This window comes from Vidua chalybeata, assembly GCF_026979565.1.
Source record: "Vidua chalybeata isolate OUT-0048 chromosome 31 unlocalized genomic scaffold, bVidCha1 merged haplotype SUPER_31_unloc_3, whole genome shotgun sequence".
Lineage (NCBI taxonomy): Eukaryota > Metazoa > Chordata > Aves > Passeriformes > Viduidae > Vidua > Vidua chalybeata.
The window spans coordinates 1-16,809 of NW_026530285.1; the positions used below are offsets into that span (position 1 = coordinate 1).

The 16,809-nt window shown below is 62.5% G+C and overlaps 4 protein-coding genes across 4 annotated transcripts; 3 read left to right on the plus strand and 1 right to left on the minus strand.

The window, feature by feature from the left end:
* Positions 1-16: 16 nt before the first annotated feature.
* Positions 17-1,621, plus strand: MGAT1 (alpha-1,3-mannosyl-glycoprotein 2-beta-N-acetylglucosaminyltransferase). Its single transcript, XM_053932995.1, has one exon. It carries the CDS (start codon positions 65-67, stop codon positions 1,391-1,393), a length of 1,329 nt encoding a protein of 442 aa, XP_053788970.1. The 5' UTR covers positions 17-64; the 3' UTR covers positions 1,394-1,621.
* A 1,757-nt stretch (positions 1,622-3,378) lies between these two features.
* LOC128782591 (zinc finger protein 48-like) lies at positions 3,379-6,174 on the plus strand. The gene is made up of 3 exons (XM_053932996.1): positions 3,379-3,594; positions 4,471-4,584; positions 5,303-6,174. Exons 1-3 carry the CDS (start codon positions 3,561-3,563, stop codon positions 6,133-6,135), a joined length of 981 nt encoding a protein of 326 aa, XP_053788971.1. The 5' UTR covers positions 3,379-3,560; the 3' UTR covers positions 6,136-6,174.
* Positions 6,175-8,131: 1,957 nt separating this feature from the next.
* LOC128782587 (filaggrin-2-like) lies at positions 8,132-10,229 on the plus strand. Its single transcript, XM_053932993.1, has 2 exons — positions 8,132-8,153; positions 8,222-10,229. Exons 1-2 carry the CDS (start codon positions 8,132-8,134, stop codon positions 10,207-10,209), a joined length of 2,010 nt encoding a protein of 669 aa, XP_053788968.1. The 3' UTR covers positions 10,210-10,229.
* Positions 10,230-10,523: 294 nt separating this feature from the next.
* LOC128782589 (1-acyl-sn-glycerol-3-phosphate acyltransferase alpha-like) lies at positions 10,524-16,330 on the minus strand. The gene is made up of 7 exons (XM_053932994.1): positions 15,889-16,330; positions 15,341-15,712; positions 13,703-13,836; positions 13,001-13,176; positions 12,175-12,270; positions 12,000-12,072; positions 10,524-11,594 (listed from the first exon to the last, which is right to left on the minus strand). The coding sequence occupies exons 2-7, from the start codon at positions 15,523-15,525 to the stop codon at positions 11,008-11,010; spliced, it is 1,251 nt and encodes a 416-aa protein (XP_053788969.1). The 5' UTR covers positions 15,526-15,712; positions 15,889-16,330; the 3' UTR covers positions 10,524-11,007.
* Positions 16,331-16,809: the final 479 nt, after the last annotated feature.

Below are 16,809 nucleotides of genomic sequence, written 5' to 3' on the forward strand. Positions count from 1 at the left end.
CCCAAATTTCCCGTTTCTAACCCCAGATTTCTCTCTTTCCCCCCCGCCCAGCCCCATGTGAAGGATGCTCAAGAAGAGCAGCCTGGCTCTGCTGGGTGCCGCGCTCTTCCTCGCCTGGAACGGGCTCCTCCTCCTCTTCCTCTGGAGCCGCCCGGCGACGCTCCCGAGCGCCCAAAACGCCCAAATCCCCCCCGGTTCCCGCCTGCTGCCGGCGCAGCTCCTGCAGCTGGCGCAGGACGCCGAGGCCGAGCTGCGCCTGCAGCGCGACCTCCTGCTGCAGATCCAGCAGCTCGGCCGCCTGCAGCGCCGGAGAACGCCGCCGAAAACGCCGAAACCGCCCCAAGTCCCCACGGCCGGCGAGGCGCCGGTGATCCCGGTGCTGGTGCTGGCCTGCGACCGCAGCTCGGTGCGGCGCTGCCTGGATAAAATCCTGCGCTACCGCCCCAGCGCCCGGCGCTTCCCGGTCATCGTGTCCCAGGACTGCGGCCACGCCGAGACCGCGGCGGTCATCGCCTCGTACGGCCAGGCCGTGGCGCACATCCGGCAGCCGGACCTGAGCGACGTGGCGGTGCCGCCGGAGCACCGCAAGTTCCAGGGCTATTACAAAATCTCCCGGCACTACCGCTGGGCGCTGGGGCAGGTGTTCCGCACCTTCCGCTACCGCGCCGCCATCGTGGTGGAGGACGACCTGGAGGTGGCGCCGGACTTTTTCGAGTACTTCCAGGCGGTTCTGCCGCTCCTGGAGGAGGACCCGACCTTGTGGTGCGCCTCGGCGTGGAACGACAACGGCAAGGAGGGCTTGGTGGACGCCGGGCGCGCCGAGCTCTTGTACCGCACCGACTTCTTCCCCGGCTTGGGTTGGTTGCTGCTGGCCGAGCTTTGGGATGAGCTGGAGCCCAAATGGCCGCCGGCGTTCTGGGACGATTGGATGAGGCAACCCGAGCAGCGGCGCGGCCGGGCGTGCGTCCGGCCGGAGGTGTCCAGGACGATGACCTTCGGCCGCAAGGGCGTCAGCCACGGCCAGTTCTTCGACCAGTACCTGAAGTTCATCAAACTCAACGACCGCTTCGTGCCTTTCACCCAAATGGACCTTTCTTACCTCAAAAAGGACGAGTACGAGCGCCTCTTCCTCCACCAGGTTTACTCCGCCCCCGAAATCCAACTGGAGGAGCTGCAGAAGGATCCGGGCAGGGACTCGGGGCCCGTCAGGCTCCAGTACCGGGGCAGGGATTCCTTCAAGGCTCTGGCCAAAGCCTTGGGCTTGATGGACGACCTCAAATCCGGCGTCCCGCGCGGCAGTTACCGCGGCGTCGTCAGCCTCGTGTGCCGGGGGCGCCGCGTTTTCCTGGCGCCCCCCTCGGACTGGACGGGCTACGACCCCTCCTGGAGCTGAGGGTGGGTTTTTTTTTTTTTTTGTGGGGGGACATTTCCTTGTTTTATTATTTTTTTTTAATTTTTTTTTTTTTTTTTTTTTTGGGGGGGGAGTGTTTTTTGCAGAATAAAAAGGTCAGAAACGCTGTGGGGGAGCGGGGGGGGCGTTCTCCCCTCTGGATTCCAGGTTTGCGCCGCTGCCGTTTCCATCGAGTTAAATTCGTTAAATTCGAGTGGTTGAAAAGCTAAATTTGTTTTTTTTTTTTTTTTCGGGAGGGGCTCGCGGGGTTCAGGAGGCGGACGCGGGGCAGGGGTTTTCCAGAATAAAAGGTGAAAAAAACGGGGGATTCTCCCCACAAAACCCCGGGTTTGTTTCGCTGCCGCGCCCGTCTGAATTTCATCCCAAAATTCAGGCGTTAAAAAATTCCGTTTTGGGTTTAAATTTGGCTTTTTTGTGAAGCCAGAACTACTCCAAAGGAACCAACAGCAGGATTTGGGAGCGCCGGCGACATCCCCAAGTGCCCAAACCTGATTAAATCAGCTCCAATCCGGGCGGGAATACCCAGAGGCTCTTCCTGGGGGAGGAATTCCACGAGGAAATGCCGAAATCTCGTAAATCACAGGCTCGGAACCCCTCGGGAGCAGGCCGCGAGTCCCACCAGGAGCCACCTCCAGGGCTCGGTGCCTCCCTCAGGCATCCCCTGAGTCCCGCAGGGGGGTCCCTGCTCCATCCTTGACTCACCCTCAGCAATTTCTCGGGCTCCTGGGGACATTCTGGGACATTCCGGAACATTCCGGAACATTCCCGGGCGCTCCAGGCCCGTTCCTCCCCCGCCATTTTGAGGCGTCACTCTCCCCTCACAGACCCATTTATATACCCCGCGCAAATCCCGCCCCTCACTGCCATTGGCTGTTTTTTCCCGCCCAAAGCCCGCCGCTCATTCTGATTGGCCGCGCTCCCCGCCACTCTTTGTTTCCCGCGCGCTGATTGGTCAGGGCGGCGCCGAGGGGCGCTCCCGCCTCATTCCCTCACGGCTCCGGCCGTGGCGTGACCCCGGTCCCGGCGCGGATTTTGCAGGTTTTGCCTCATTCTTTTATTTTTTTGTTTGTTTTTTTTTTTTTTGCGTTAAATTCCTGTGAAGCGCCCCCGGTGTCCCCCGGGTTCCCTTGGCGCCGGCAGCCCCGGCCCTTCCCCTGCTGCCCCTCCCAAGTTCCGAGCTGGGGCTGTTTGCCAGTGCTCCCAGTTTGGACACGGAGGAGGAGGAGGAGGAGGAGAGCGGGGTGGGGATGAAGAACAGGAGGAGGAGGAGGAGAGCGGGGTGGGGATGAAGAAGAGGAAGAGGAGGAGGAGGAGAGCGGGGTGGGGATGAAGAAGAGGAAGAGGAGAAGAGCAAGATGGGGATGAAGAGGAGGAGGAGGAGGTGGAAAAAGTAGGGTGGGGATGAAGAACAGGAGGGGGATGAGGAGAAGTACGGGCTGAGGATGAAGATGAGGAAGAGGAGGAGAAGAGCAGGCTGAGGATGAAGATGAGGAAGAGGAGGAGAAGAACGGGCTGAAAGTAAGGATGAGGAAGAGGAGAAGAACGGGCTGAGGGTGAAGATGTTAAAGAGGAAGAGGGGGAGAAGAACGGATGAGGATGAAGATGAAGAAGAGGAGGAAGAAGAGGAGAAGAGCAGGCTGAGGATGAAGATGAGGAGGAGGAGAAGAATGGGCTGAAAGTAAGGATGAGGAGAAGAACAGGCTGAGGATGAAGATGATGATAAGGAGGAGAAGAACGGGCTGAGGATGAGGAAGAGGAAGAGGAGGCTGAGGGTGAAGATGAGGAAGAGGAGGAGAAGAGCAGGCTGAGGATGAAGAAGAGGAAGAACAGGCTGAGGATAAAGATGAGGAAGAGGAGGAGAAGAGCGGGCTGAGGATGAGGAAGAGGAAGAGGAGGCTGAGGGTGAAGATGTTGAAGAGGGGGAGAAGAACGGAGGAGGACGAAGATGAGGAAGAGGAGGAGGAGGAAGAGGAGGCACCGCCCTTAGGGGCGGCACTTCCTGGGTCAGCGGCGGCGGCTCCATCCGCTCGGAGCGGCCCCGGGCCCCCGGAGCATCGCCCGGCCGGGGGTCCCGGCGGGTCCCGGGGGGTCCCTCCGGGGGTCCCGAGCCCCCCGTGCCCGGCTCGGGAGGAGCGGAGGCGGCGGCACCATGCAGGAGAGCTACGAGTCGCTGATCCTGCTGGGTGAGCCCCGGAGTGACCCCCCAGAAATAGCCCCCCTCCCCAAAATCCCCCTCCCCTAAATCCCACTCCCCAAAATCCCCCTTGTCCCCAAAATCCCCCTCCCCAAAATCCCCCTCCCCAAAATCCCCCTTGTCCCCAAAATCCCACTCCCCAAAATCCCCCTGTCCCCAAAATCCCCCTCCCCAAAATCCTACTGCTCAAAATCCCCCTCCCCAAAATCCTTCTGCTCAAAATCCCCCTCCCCAAAATCCCCCTTGTTCCCAAAACCCCCCTCCCGTAAATCTTCCTCCTCAGAATCCTCCTCCCCAAAATTATGCCCAAAAATTATCCCCCAAAATTATCTCCAGAATCCTCCTCCCAAAAATAACCCCCTCAAAATAACCCCCCAAAACCCCCCTCCCCAAAATAACCCCCCAAAATCGCCCTCCCCAAAACCCCACTCCCCAAAATCCCCCTTGTCCTCAAAATCCCCCTCCTCAAAATCCCCCTCCTCAAAATCCCACTCCCCAAAATCCCCCTCCCCAAAATCCCCCTTGTCCCCAAAATCCCCCTCCCCAAAATCCCCCTTGTCCCCAAAATCCTACTGCTCAAAATCCCCCTCCTCAAAATCCCCCTCCCCAAAATCCTTCTGCTCAAAACTCCCCTCCCCAAAATAACCCCCCCAAAATCCCCCCCAAAACCCCCCTCCCCAAAATCCCCCTTGTCCTCGAAATCCCCCTCCTCAAAACCCCCCTCCCCAAAATCCCCCTCCCCAAAAGAGAACCGAACCAGAAGAGCCTGAACCGCGCTGGAGCGGAGCCACCTCACCCCTGACTTTTCCCTTTGATTTTGCCTTTTTTTTGGGGTTTTTTTTTTTTTTTTGGGGGGGGGGGTCAGATTTCCCCATCCCCAAGCCCAACATCGTGTCCCGGCTGGAGCCCGAGGAGGAGCTGGGGGTGCCCGACCCCAACGACTCCAAGGAGTGGCAGATCCTCCGGGTGGCGCCCACAGGTGAGCCGGGCCCCTCCCCACACCTGGGCCCCCTTTTCCCTCACCCCTTTCTTTCCTTCCAATTCCATTTTTCCCCCTATTCTTTATTCCCCTTAATTTTTTTTTCCCCCAAATCCATTTTTTTCTCCTTTATCCCATGTTTTATCCCCTTTTTTTTCCTTTTTTCTTCTTTATCCCTCGTCCCTTTTTGTTCTTTATCCCCTTTTTTTTTTCCTCTATCCCCTGTTTTTTTCCAAAATTTTTTCCCCAAATCCCTTTTTTTTTTATTATTAATTTATCCCCTTTTTCCTCCCTTCATCCCCCTTTTCCCCATCCCTTTCCCCCCTCATCCCACATTTCTCCCCACCCACCCCAATTTTTCCCACTTTCCCCCCAATTTTCCCTGATTTCCCCCCAAATTCCCCACAATTTTCTCCCCCCCATTTTCACCATTTCCCCCATATTTCTCCCATTTCCCCCCCACTCCAATCTTTCCCAATTTTCCCGATTTCCCCCCAATTTTCCCGATTTCCCCCAATTTTCCCCCACCCCAATTTTTCCCTCTTTCCCCCAGATTTCCCCATTTCCCCCCATTCCTCCCAATTTTTCCCAATTTTCCCAATTTTTCCCAATTTCCCAAATCCCCCCAAATTCCCCCAAATTCCCCCAATTTCCCCCAAATTTCCCAAATCCCCCCCAAATCCCCCCAAATCCTCCCAAATTTCCCCTCTCCCCCCAGACTCCGCCCCCACGAGCGACGACGACTCCGCCCCCGCCGCCGACTCCGCCCCCGAGGCCGAAGTCTCCGCCCCTCCCCCCGCGCCCGACTCCCTCCTCCTCCTCCTCCTCCCCTCCCCCTCCCCCTCCCCGCCCCCTCCCCTCGCCCCGCCCCTCCCCCCTCCCGCGGGGCGTGGCTCCCGCCGGGGGCGTGGCCGGCGCCCGCACACCTGCGGCCAGTGCGGGCGGGGCTTCGGCCACGCCCCCCAGCTGGCCAGGCACCTGCGGCTGCACCAGGTGGGCCAGCGGCGCTTCGGGTGTGGCCAGTGCGGGCGGAGCTTCGGGCGCGGCGCCCACCTGAGCGCGCACCTGCGGGCGCACCTGGGCGAGCGGCCCTACACCTGCGGGGAGTGTGGGCGGGGCTTCAGCTACAGCTCCGCCTTCCTCAAGCACCGCCGCGCCCACGGGCAGGCGGAGCAGGAGGAGGAGGGGAGGAGGAGGAGGAGGAGGAGGAGGAAGGCGGGGCCGGGGCTCACCTGCGCGCCCGGCCACGCCTGCGCGCGCTGCGGGGCGGGGTTCGCCGAGGGACACGCCCTCCCGGCGCACCTGCGCGGCCACGCGGCGGCCACGCCCCTCGCCTGCGACACGCCCGACGTCTGCGCCACGCCCCTCGCCTGTGACACGCCCCTCGCCTGCGACACGCCCCTCGCCTGCGACACGCCCCTCGCCTGTGACACGCCCCTCGCCTGTGACATGCCCCACACCTGTGCCACGCCCTACACCTGCGGGGATTGTGGGAAGGGCTTCGGGGGAAGCTCCGCCCTCATCCGGCACCAGCGGCTGCACCTGGGCTAGGAGGGACCGGAACCGGAACCGGAACCGGGACCAGGGAAACTCCGGAACCGGAACCGGGACTGGAACCGGAACCGGGGCCAGGGAAACTCCGGAACCGGAACCGGGGCCAGGGAAACTCCGGAACTGGAACCGGAACCGGGACTGGAACCGGAACCAGGGCCAGGGAAACTCCGGAACCGGAACCGGAACCGGGGCCAGGGAAACTCCGGAACTGGAACCGGAACCGGAGCCAGGGAAACTCTGGAACTGGAACCGGAACTGGGACCAGGGAAACTCCGGAACCGGAACCGGAACCGGGACCAGGGAAACTCCGGACCTGGAACCAGAACTGGGACCAGGGAAACTCCGGAACTGGAACCGGAACCGGAGCCAGGGAAACTCCGGAACTGGAACTGGAACTGGGACCAGGACCGGGACTGGGACCAGGGAAACTCCGGAACCGGAACCGGGACCAGGGAAACTCCGGAACTGGAACCGGAACCGGGGCCAGGGAAACTCCGGAACCGGAACCGGAGCCAGGGAAACTCCGGAACTGGGACCAGGACTGGGAAACAGCCAGAACCAGGACTGGAACCGGAGCTGGGACCGGGGCCAGGGAAACTCCGGAACTGGAACAAAAACCGGGACTGGAACTGCAACTGGGACCAGGCAAACTCTGGAACTGGAACTGGGACTTGGACTGGGACCAGAACTAGGACAAGGAAAATTCTGGAACCGGGACCAGGAAAACACCGGGACTGGAACCAGGAAACTTCCAGAGCTGGGACCGGGACCTGGAAAATTCCGGAACCAGAACGGGGACCGAGGCCCCCCCGAGCCGCTGGGACAGGAGGGGAAAGGACTCTGGGGGACATTTCCGTGCCCGCGGTTTTGGGGGGACCCCTGGACCCCCGAAATCCATTCCGGACCCCCCAAATCCATTCCGGACCCCCGAAATCCATTCTGGACCCCGGGAATCCATTCCGGACCCCCCAAATCCATTCCGGACCCCCCGAATCCATTCCGGACCCCCAAAATCCATTCCGGACCCCCCTGAATCCATTCCGGACCCCCCTGAATCCAGTCCGGACCCTCCAAATCCATTCCGGACCTGCAAGAATCCAGTCCAGACCCCCAAAATCCAGTCCGGACCCCCCGAATCCATTCCGGACCCCCCGAATCCATTCCAGACTGCAGGAATCCGTTCCTGACCCTCTCTGAATCCATTCCGGACCTCGGGAATCCGTCCCAGATCCAAGAATCCATTCCGGACCCCCCAAATCCATTCCGGACCCCCCAAATCCATTCCGGACCCCCAAAATCCACTCCAGACCCCGGGAATCCATCCCAGACCCCCCAAGGATCCATTCCGGACCCCCGAAAATCCATCCCGGGCCCTCGGCTGACCCCACCCCTTTCCCCCCCCCGTGCTCGGGACCCCTCCGGTGTCACCGGGGGGGGACAAAAATTGGGGGAAATGACCCCAAAACCTCCCTGGGGGGCGCCCCCCGCCCTTCCCCTCCCCCCCCCCAGTAAAGACCCCTCCATCTCCGCCGGCCGCTCTGGGATCTGTGCCCCTCACCCCCCCCAAAAAAAAATTGGGATTTGGGGGAGGGGTCGGGGGGTGGGGGGGGGATGGGAACAGCGCCAGAACCGCCCCTCCCCCCGCGCCGGGAAAGGAAACCGGGTTGAATTTGGGGGGTGGGGTCGGCGGGGGCGGGGCCTGGGGGTGGGGGGGGTCTTTCCTCCCCCCCCCCCCCCGGTTCTCCCCTCGCCTTCCCCTCCCCCAGCCCCCGGGGGTTGAACTTCCTGGGTCAGCGCCGCCGCCTCCTCCATTGTCCGGGCGGCCGCGGCGGCGGCGGCGGCGGGGGCGGCCCCGGGGGTCGCGGGACCCCCGCCCGGCTTCGCTTTGGGGCGTTTCGGGCTTTTTTTTTTTGGGGGGGGGGGGAACGTTTCGGGATTTTTTTTTTTTTTTTTTTTTTGGGGGGGGGGGTGGGCGGGGGGGGGAGGGGCGGCGATGTCGCCGAAACGCTGCCGGGGTGGGGGAGGGGGAGGGGGCTCGGCGACCCCGCAGGGGGAGGGGGGTGGGGGGAGGGGCGCCCCCGAGGGGGCGGGGGGGGCTCGGGGCAGGGGGGGAGGAAGAGGAAGGAGACGGCGGCGGTGAGGAGGGGGGCGGGGGGCGCGGAGCACCCCAACATCTGCGTGGAGTGCGGGCAGAGCTTCGCCCGCAGCGCCGCGCTGGCCGAGCACCGCGCTGACCACGGCAGCGGTCAGCGGGATGGAGCCGGACACAGCGCTGACCACGGCAGCGGTCAGCGGGATGGAGCCGGACACAGCGCTGACCACGGCAGCGGTCAGCGGGATGGAGCCGGACACAGCACTGACCACGGCAGCGGTCAGCGGAGCGGCTCCGGACACAGCACTGACCACGGCAGCGGTCAGCGGGATGGAGCCGGACACAGCACTGACCACGGCAGCGGTCAGCGGAGCGGCTCCGGACACAGCACTGACCACGGCAGCGGTCAGCGGAGCGGCTCCGGACACAGCACTGACCACGGCAGCGGTCAGCGGAGCGGCTCCGGACACAGCGCTGACCACGGCAGCGGTCAGCGGGATGGCTCCGGACACAGCGCTGACCGCAGCAGTGGTCAGCGGGATTGTGGCAGGGGTCAGCAGCGTGGATCTGGCCAGAGGAGTGACCACAGCAGCGGTCAGCGAGGCAGCTCCGGACAGCCGGACATCAGTGGGGACGGACAAGGAGTCGGCAGCGGTCAGCGGGAGCGCAGCAGTGACCAGTGGGATGGCCAAAGAGGCAACCATGGCAGCGGTCAGCGGGATCGTGGCAGCGGTCAGCGGGGCAGCTCCGGACAGAGGAGTGACCCCACCAGCGGTCAGCGGGGCGGCTCCGGACAGAGGAGTGACCACGCCAGCGGTCAGCGGGGCGGCTCCGGACAGCGGGACCTCGATGGGAACGGCCAAAGGGTCAACCACGGCAGCGGTCAGCGGGATTGTGCCAGCGGTCAGTGGGGCGGCTCCGGACAGAGGAGTGACCACGCCAGCGGTCAGCGGGTCAGCTCCGGACAGAGGAGTGACCACACCAGCGGTCAGTGGGGCGGCTCCGGACAGCCGGACCCCGCCGGCGATGACCGCACGGCCGAGCACGGCCCGCAGGCCCGCGGCGATGACCGGCGGCTCAAGGCCGACCGCCGGCCCCAGACCAACGCCCGGCGTCCACTCGTCTGTCCGGAGCGCGGCCAGAGCCTCGTCCCGAGCTCCCACCCGCGCCGCCAGCGCCGCGCCCGCGCCGCGCCCGCCCGGCCCCACGAGTGCTCGGACTGCGGCAAGCGCCTGGAGGAGCCGCGGCGGCGCCGCGCCGGCCACGCCAAAGCCGCCGTCCCCAACACGTGCGGCGAGTGCTGGCAGAGCTTCGGGCAGAGCTCGGACCTGGTGAAGCACCTGCGCATCCACACCGGCGAGAAGCCGTACGCCTGCGGCCACTGCGGCAAGCGCTTCAACGTCAGCTCCAACCTGATCCGGCACCGGCGCATCCACACCGGCGAGAAGCCGTACGGCTGCGGCGACTGCGGCAAGAGCTTCACCGACAAGTCCACGCTGACGCAGCACCGGCGCATCCACACCGGCGAGAAGCCGTACGCCTGCGGCGTGTGCGGCAAGAGCTTCAGCCGCAGCTCGCACCACAAGCGGCACCAGCGCACGCACGCCGGCCTGGCCGGGCTCACCGGCGCCGTTACTGGTGCCGTTACTGGTGCTGCTGGTGGTTTTACTGGGGGTGGTACTGGTGGTACCGGTGCTGTTACTGGTGGTGCTGGTGGTGCCGGTGTCACCGGTGGCGTTACTGGTGTTGCTGGTGTTACTGGTGGTGTCACTGGTGTCACTGGTGTCACTGGTGTCACTGGTGTCACTGGTGTTACTGGTGTTACTGGTGTCACTGGTGTCACTGGTGTCACTGGTGTCACTGGTGTCACTGGTGTTACTGGTGTTACTGGTGTTACCGGAGTTACTGGTGTTACTGGTGTTACTGGTGTGGCCGCGGTGCTGCCGCCCATCTGGGCCTACCCCAGCCAGGCTTGCTGAGGGGGGAGGTTTTGTGTAGGGAAAAAAAAAAAACAAAAAAAAAAAGATTTGGAATTTTTTTCCTTTGGGTTTTTTTTTTGTTTTGGTGGTTTTTTGGTTTTTTTTTTGTGGTTTTTTTGGTTTTTTTTGTGGTTTTTTGGGTTTTTTTCTCCCTGGTTCGGGTTTCAGCGTTTCGGTCCCAGTTCAAGTCTCGATCCCATCCCAAACCCCAGGACCCTCCCCACAACTCCCAAAGCCCCGCCCCCCATGACGCCCCATTCGATGACATCATCCCCACCCCGATGACGTCACAGTGATGTCACGACACCCCAAGATTTGGGGGGGGGATTTGGGGGGGGTTTATTAAAAGCCAGGGGGGGGAAATTTGGCAAAGTCCGCACCCCCCTCCCCAAAATAAATACACCTCATCCAGGGGGCGGGGCTTGGCTGCAGCAGCCAATCAGCACCGACCTCGCCCGGCCACGCCCCAGCCGTGGGTCACAGCCTGGTCCCGCTATGGGGCACTGCGGGGTCACTGTGGGGTCACTCCGGACACCACTTGGGGGTCAGTCTGTGCCCACTTGGGGGTCAGTTGTGGCCACACTTGGGGGTCACTCTGGGCCCCACTTGGGGGTCAGTCCCTGCCCACTTAGGGCTCAGTCCGGGCCCCACTTAGGGGTCAGTCCCTGCCCACTTAGGGGTCAGTCCAGGCCCCCCTTGGGGGTCAGCCCCACATCCCACCATGGGTCACTTTGTCCCCACTCGGGGGTCAGTCCCTGCCCCACTGCCAGGTCCCCCGTGGGGCCACAGGCCCGGGGGTCACTGCGGGGTCCCCCCGTGGGGCACCGTGGGGCGCTGGGGGTCACTCTGGGCAGCCGTGGGGCTGTGTGGGTCACTCTGGGGGTCACTCCGGGGGTCACTCTGGAGGTCACTTGTGGCCGCGGGGCTGTGGTGGTCACTCTGGCGGTCACTCCATTGGTCACCCTGGGGGTCACTCCGTGGGTCACTCCGTTGGTCACTCTGGGGGTCACTCCGGGGGTCACTCTGGGGGTCACTTGTGGCCGTGGGGCTGTGGTGGTCACTCTGGTGGTCACTCCGTGGGTCACTCCATTGGTCACTCCATCGGTCACTCCGGGGGTCACTCCGTGGGTCACTCCGGGGGTCACTCCGGGGGTCACTCCATGGGTCACTCAGTGGGTCACTCCGTGGGTCACTCCGTGGGTCACTCCGGGGGTCACTCCGTGGGTCACTCCGGGGGTCACTCGTGGCCGGGGGCCGCAGCTCGGCCGACAGGCGCTCGAAGGCGTCCAGCATGGCGGCCCGGACGCGCTCGGTCAGCGCGGGGACGTCGGCCGGGCCCAGCCCCCGCGTGGGCAGCGGCGGCAGCACCTGGATCACGCAGTGCCCTGGGGGGCGTGGGTCGGGGGCTGCCCCACGGCCGGACCCACAGATCCCCCACGGCCGGACCCACAGATCCCCCCACGTGGAGACCCCAGACCCACAGATCCCGCACGGCCGGACCACCAGATCCCCCCACGGCCGGACCCACAGATCCCCCCACGGCCGGACCCACAGATCCTCCACGGCCGGACCCACAGATCCCGCACGTGGAGACCCCAGCCCCACAGATCCCGCACGTGGAGACCCCAGACCCACAGATCCCACACGGCCAGACCCACAGATCCCCCCACGGCCGGACCCACAGATCCCGCACGTGGAGACCCCAGACCCACAGATCCCGCACGTGGAGACCCCAGCCCCACAGATCCCCCCAGCCCCACAGATCCCCCCAGCCCCACAGATCCCCTCACCGGCCGTGAAGCGGCGCTCCCGCTTGCTGTAGAAGTGCTGGTAGGACGAGATGACGATGGGGACCACGGGGACCTGTGGGGCACGACGGGCTCGGGGAGGCTCCTCCTGCCCCACGGCCGCCCCACGGCCGCCCCACGGCCGCCCCACAGCCGCCCCACGGCCCGCCCCACGTACCTGGGCCTGCACTGCCAGGTGGAAGGCGCCGCGCTTGAAGGGCAGCATGGAGCCGCTGTGGTTGCGCGTGCCCTCGGGGAACACCCACACCCGCACCTGTGGGGCACGGCCGGTGTGGGGCTGCCCCATAGCTGCCCCATAACCACCCCATAGCCATCCCAGAACTGCCCCATAACTGCCCCATTAACACCCACACCCGCACCTGTGGGGCACGGCCGGTGTGGGGCTGCCCCATAAACACCGCATAGCACCCCGCAACCACCCCATTGCGCCCCATAGCACCCCATAACTACCCCATTGTGCTCCATAATCACCCCATAGTGCCCCATAGCACCCCATAACTGCCCCATAGCACCCCCTAGCACCTGGTAACTGCCCCATAGCACCCCATAACTGCCCCATAGCGCCCCATAACCACCACATAGCGCCCCATAACCACCACATAGCGCCCCATAGCACCCCATAACCACCCCATAGCGCCCCATAACCACCCCATAGCACCCCATAACCACCCCATAGCGCCCCATAACCACCCCATAGCACCCCATAACCACCCCATAGCACCCCATAACTGCCCCATAGCACCCCCTAGCACCTGGTAACTGCCCCATAGCACCCCATGACCACCCCATAGCACCCCATAACCACCCCATAGCGCCCCATAACCGCCCCATAGCACCCCATATCCACCCCATAGCGCCCCACTGACGTCCTGGCTGAGCATGGTGTGGGCGGCCTCAGCCATGACGCTGATGGCACCCCTGGTTCTGCCAGCCCCATAGCGCCCCATAACCGCCCCATATCCGCCCCATAGCGCCCCACTGACGTCCTGGCTGAGCATGGTGTGGGCGGCCTCGGCCATGACGCTGATGGCGTCGTGCGTTCGCTTGCGGTCGATGAAGATGATGCCCCCGAGCCAGCAGACGACGCCCACGGCGCCCATGTAGAGCAGCTCGCGCTTGGCGATGGGCACGCAGCGGTCGGGCAGCACCTCCATCATCCCTGGGGGTTGTGGGGCACACGTGTGGGGTGCGTGCGGGGTGTGTGGGGTGTGTGGGGCACATGTGGGGTTATGGGGTGTGTGGGGCTGGGGGTGCTTCTGGGGCTGGGGGGAGTTTGGGGTGCTATGGGGCAGCCATTGGTCAGGGCTCTATGGGGCAGGATCTATGGGGTGAGGGCTCTGTGGGATGGGGATCTACGGGGTCAGACCTCCATAGAGCAGGGATCTATGGGGTCAGGGCTCTATGGGGCAGGGTCTGTGAGCTCAGGGCTCCATGGGGCAGGATCTGTGGGGTCAGGGCTCTATGGGGCGGGACCTGTGGGGCAGGGATGTGTGGGGCAGGATCTATGGGGTCAGGGCTCCATGGGGCAGGATCTGTGGGGCAGAGATGTGTGGGGCAGGATCTATGGGGTCAGGACTCAATCTATGGGGTCAGGGCTCCATGGGGCGGGGATTTACGGGGATCTATGGGGTCAGGGCTCTATGGGGCAGGATGTGTGGGGCAGGATGTGTGGGGCAGCCCCATACCCAGCAGGTCCAGCGAGCTCTGGTGGTTGCTGACCACCACGTAGGGCTGGCGGGGGGGGAAGTGCTGCGCCCCCCTGACCTCCATGCGGATCCCGTAGAGGCGCTTGACGTGCTGCATCAGCCCCCGGATGATCCTGTGGGGCACGCGGGGGGCTCAGCCCCACATCCCCCCACAGATCTGCTACTGCCCCACAGCGACCCCCACGGCCACCCCACAGATCTGCTACTGCCCCACAGCGACCCCCACGGCCACCCCACAGATCTGCTACTGCCCCACATCCCCCAGAGACACCCCATGGCAACCCCACAGCCACCCCACAACCACCCCACGGCCACCCCACAGATCTGCTACTGCCCCACATCCCCCCCACGGCCACCCCACAGATCTGTTACTGCCCCATATCCCCCAGAGACCCCCACAGCCACCCCACAGCCACCCCACAACCACCCCACGGCCACCCCACAGATCTGCTACTGCCCCACAGCCACCCCAAATGTCCCAGAACCACCCCACAGCACGCATGGGTCTATTAGCGCCCCACGGAAACCCCAAAACCCCCAGTAACCAACCCAAAACTGCCCCAAAATCCCCCAAAATCCCCCATAACCACCCCAAATCCCCCAATAACCAACCCAAAACTGCCCCAAAATCCCCCCCAGATCCCCATAACCATCCCAAAACTGACCCAAATCCCCCCAAAATGACACAAAATCCCCAATAACTGCCCCAAAACCCCCCAAAATCCCTCATAACCACCCCAAATCCCCCAATAACCGACCCAGAACTGCCCCAAAACCCCTCGAAATGACACAAAATCCCCCATAACCACCCCAAATCGCCCAATAACCACCCAAAAACTGCCCCAAAATCCCCCCGAAATGACACAAGCACCCCAAAACTGACCCAAAATCCCCCATAACCACCCCAAATCCCCCAATAACCACCCCAGACTGCCCCAAAACCCCCGATAACCACCCCAAATCCCCCAATAACCAACCCAAAACTGACCCCAAACTGCCCCAAAACCCCCCGAAATGGCCCCAAACCCCCCTCACTTCATGTTCTCCACGTCGCGGCCGCGCAGGGCGCACAGCGGGATGGCCAGCAGGGCCAGCAGCCCCACAACCACCCCAAAACTGCCCCAAAACCCCCCAAAATCCCTCATAACCACCCCAAATCCTGCAATAACCACCCAAAAACTGCCCCAAAATCCCCCCGAAATGACACAAGCACCCCAAAACTGACCCAAAATCCCCCATAACCACCCCAAATCCCCCAATAACCGACCCCAAACTGCCCCAAACTGCCCCAAAACCCCCCAAAATGACACAAAATCCCCCATAACCACCCCAAATCCCCCAATAACCACCCAAAACCTGCCCCAAAATTCCCCCAAAATGACACAAGCACCCCAAAACTGACCCAAAATCCCCCATAACCACCCCAAATCCTGCAATAACCACCCCAAACTGCCCCAAAACCCCCCGAAATGACACAAAATCCCCCATAACCACCCTAAATCCCCCAATAACCACCCCAGACTGCCCCAAAACCCCCCATAACCACCCCAAATCCCCCAATAACCGACCCAGAACTGCCCCAAACCCCCCCGAAATCCCCCCAAATCCCCCCCTCACTTCATGTTCTCCACGTCGCGGCCGCGCAGGGCGCACAGCGGGATGGCCAGCAGGGCCAGCAGCAGGATCCAGCCGTTGTAGAATCCCATCTTGCAGAAGAAGCGGAAGGAGCCGCAGCGCTCGTAGAGCAGGGGCAGCAGCAGCAGCGCCAGCGCCAGCGCCGCCGTGCCCACCGTCACCTCCATCCTGCCTGGGGCACCAAAAACACCCAAATTCAACCCAAAATGTGCCCTCTGCGGGAGCTGGGGTCAGGCACCCCGAAAACACCAAAGGTTCGGGGTCAGAAGTGGTAAAATTGCCCCAAAACACCCCAAATCTGACCCCCAGTGTCACCTCCATCCTGCCTGGGCACCAAAAACACCCAAATTTACCCTAAATTAATTCAGGGAAACCCTAATTTTTCTCCTCTGGGGGAGCTGGGCTCAGGCACCCCGAAAATCCCCGGGATTTGGGGGCAGAAATGGCAAAATCGCCCCCAAAACACCCCAAATCTGACCCCCAGTGTCATCTCCATCCTGCCTGAGGCACCAAAAAAACCCAAATTCAACCCAAAATGTGCCCTCTGGGGGAGCTGGGCTCGGGCACCCCAAAAATCCCAAAGATCTGGGGTCAGGCACCCCGAAAATCCCAAAGGTTCAGGGTCAGAAATGGCAAAATCACCCCAAAACACCCCAAATCTGACCCCCAGTGTCACCTCCATCCTGCCTGGGGCACCAAAAAACCCCAAATTTACCCTAAATTAATTCAGGGAAACCCTAATTTTTCTCCTCTGGGGGAGCTGGGCTCAGGCACCCCGAAAATCCCCGGGATTTGGGGGCAGAAATGGCAAAATCGCCCCCAAAACACCCCAAATCTGACCCCCAGTGTCAGCTCCATCCTGCCTGAGGCACCAAAAACACCCAAATTTAACCTAAAATGTGCCCTCTGCGGGAGCTGGGGTCAGGCGCCCCAAAAATCCCAAAGATCTGGGGTCAGAAATGGAAAAATCACCCCAAATCTGACCCCCAGTGTCACCTCCATCCTGCCTGGGGCACCAAAAAACCCCAAATTTACCCTAAATTAATTTAGGGGAACCCTAATTTTTCTCCTCTGTGGGGGGTGGGCTCAGGCACCCCGAAAATCCCCGGGATTTGGGGGCAGAAATGGCAAAAACCCCGTGAAAAAAATCCCAAATTCACCCCGAAATTCCATTTGGGGCATCCCTAAATTGTTCCCTCCGTGGGAATTGAGGTCAGGGATCCCAGAAAAAAACTCTTAAAAAGCCCAAATTCAGCCCAAAATCGCACTTGGGGACCCGAAATTATCCCCAGGACCCTCACCTGGGACCCCAAATCCCCTCCATCCCCCAAACCCCCCCAGTTTTACCCCAAAATCCCCTCAGGAGCCCCAAAATCTCCAATTTCCACCCCAAATTCCCCTCAGAATCTCAAAAATCTCCATTTTCACCCCAAAATCCCCTCAGAATCCCA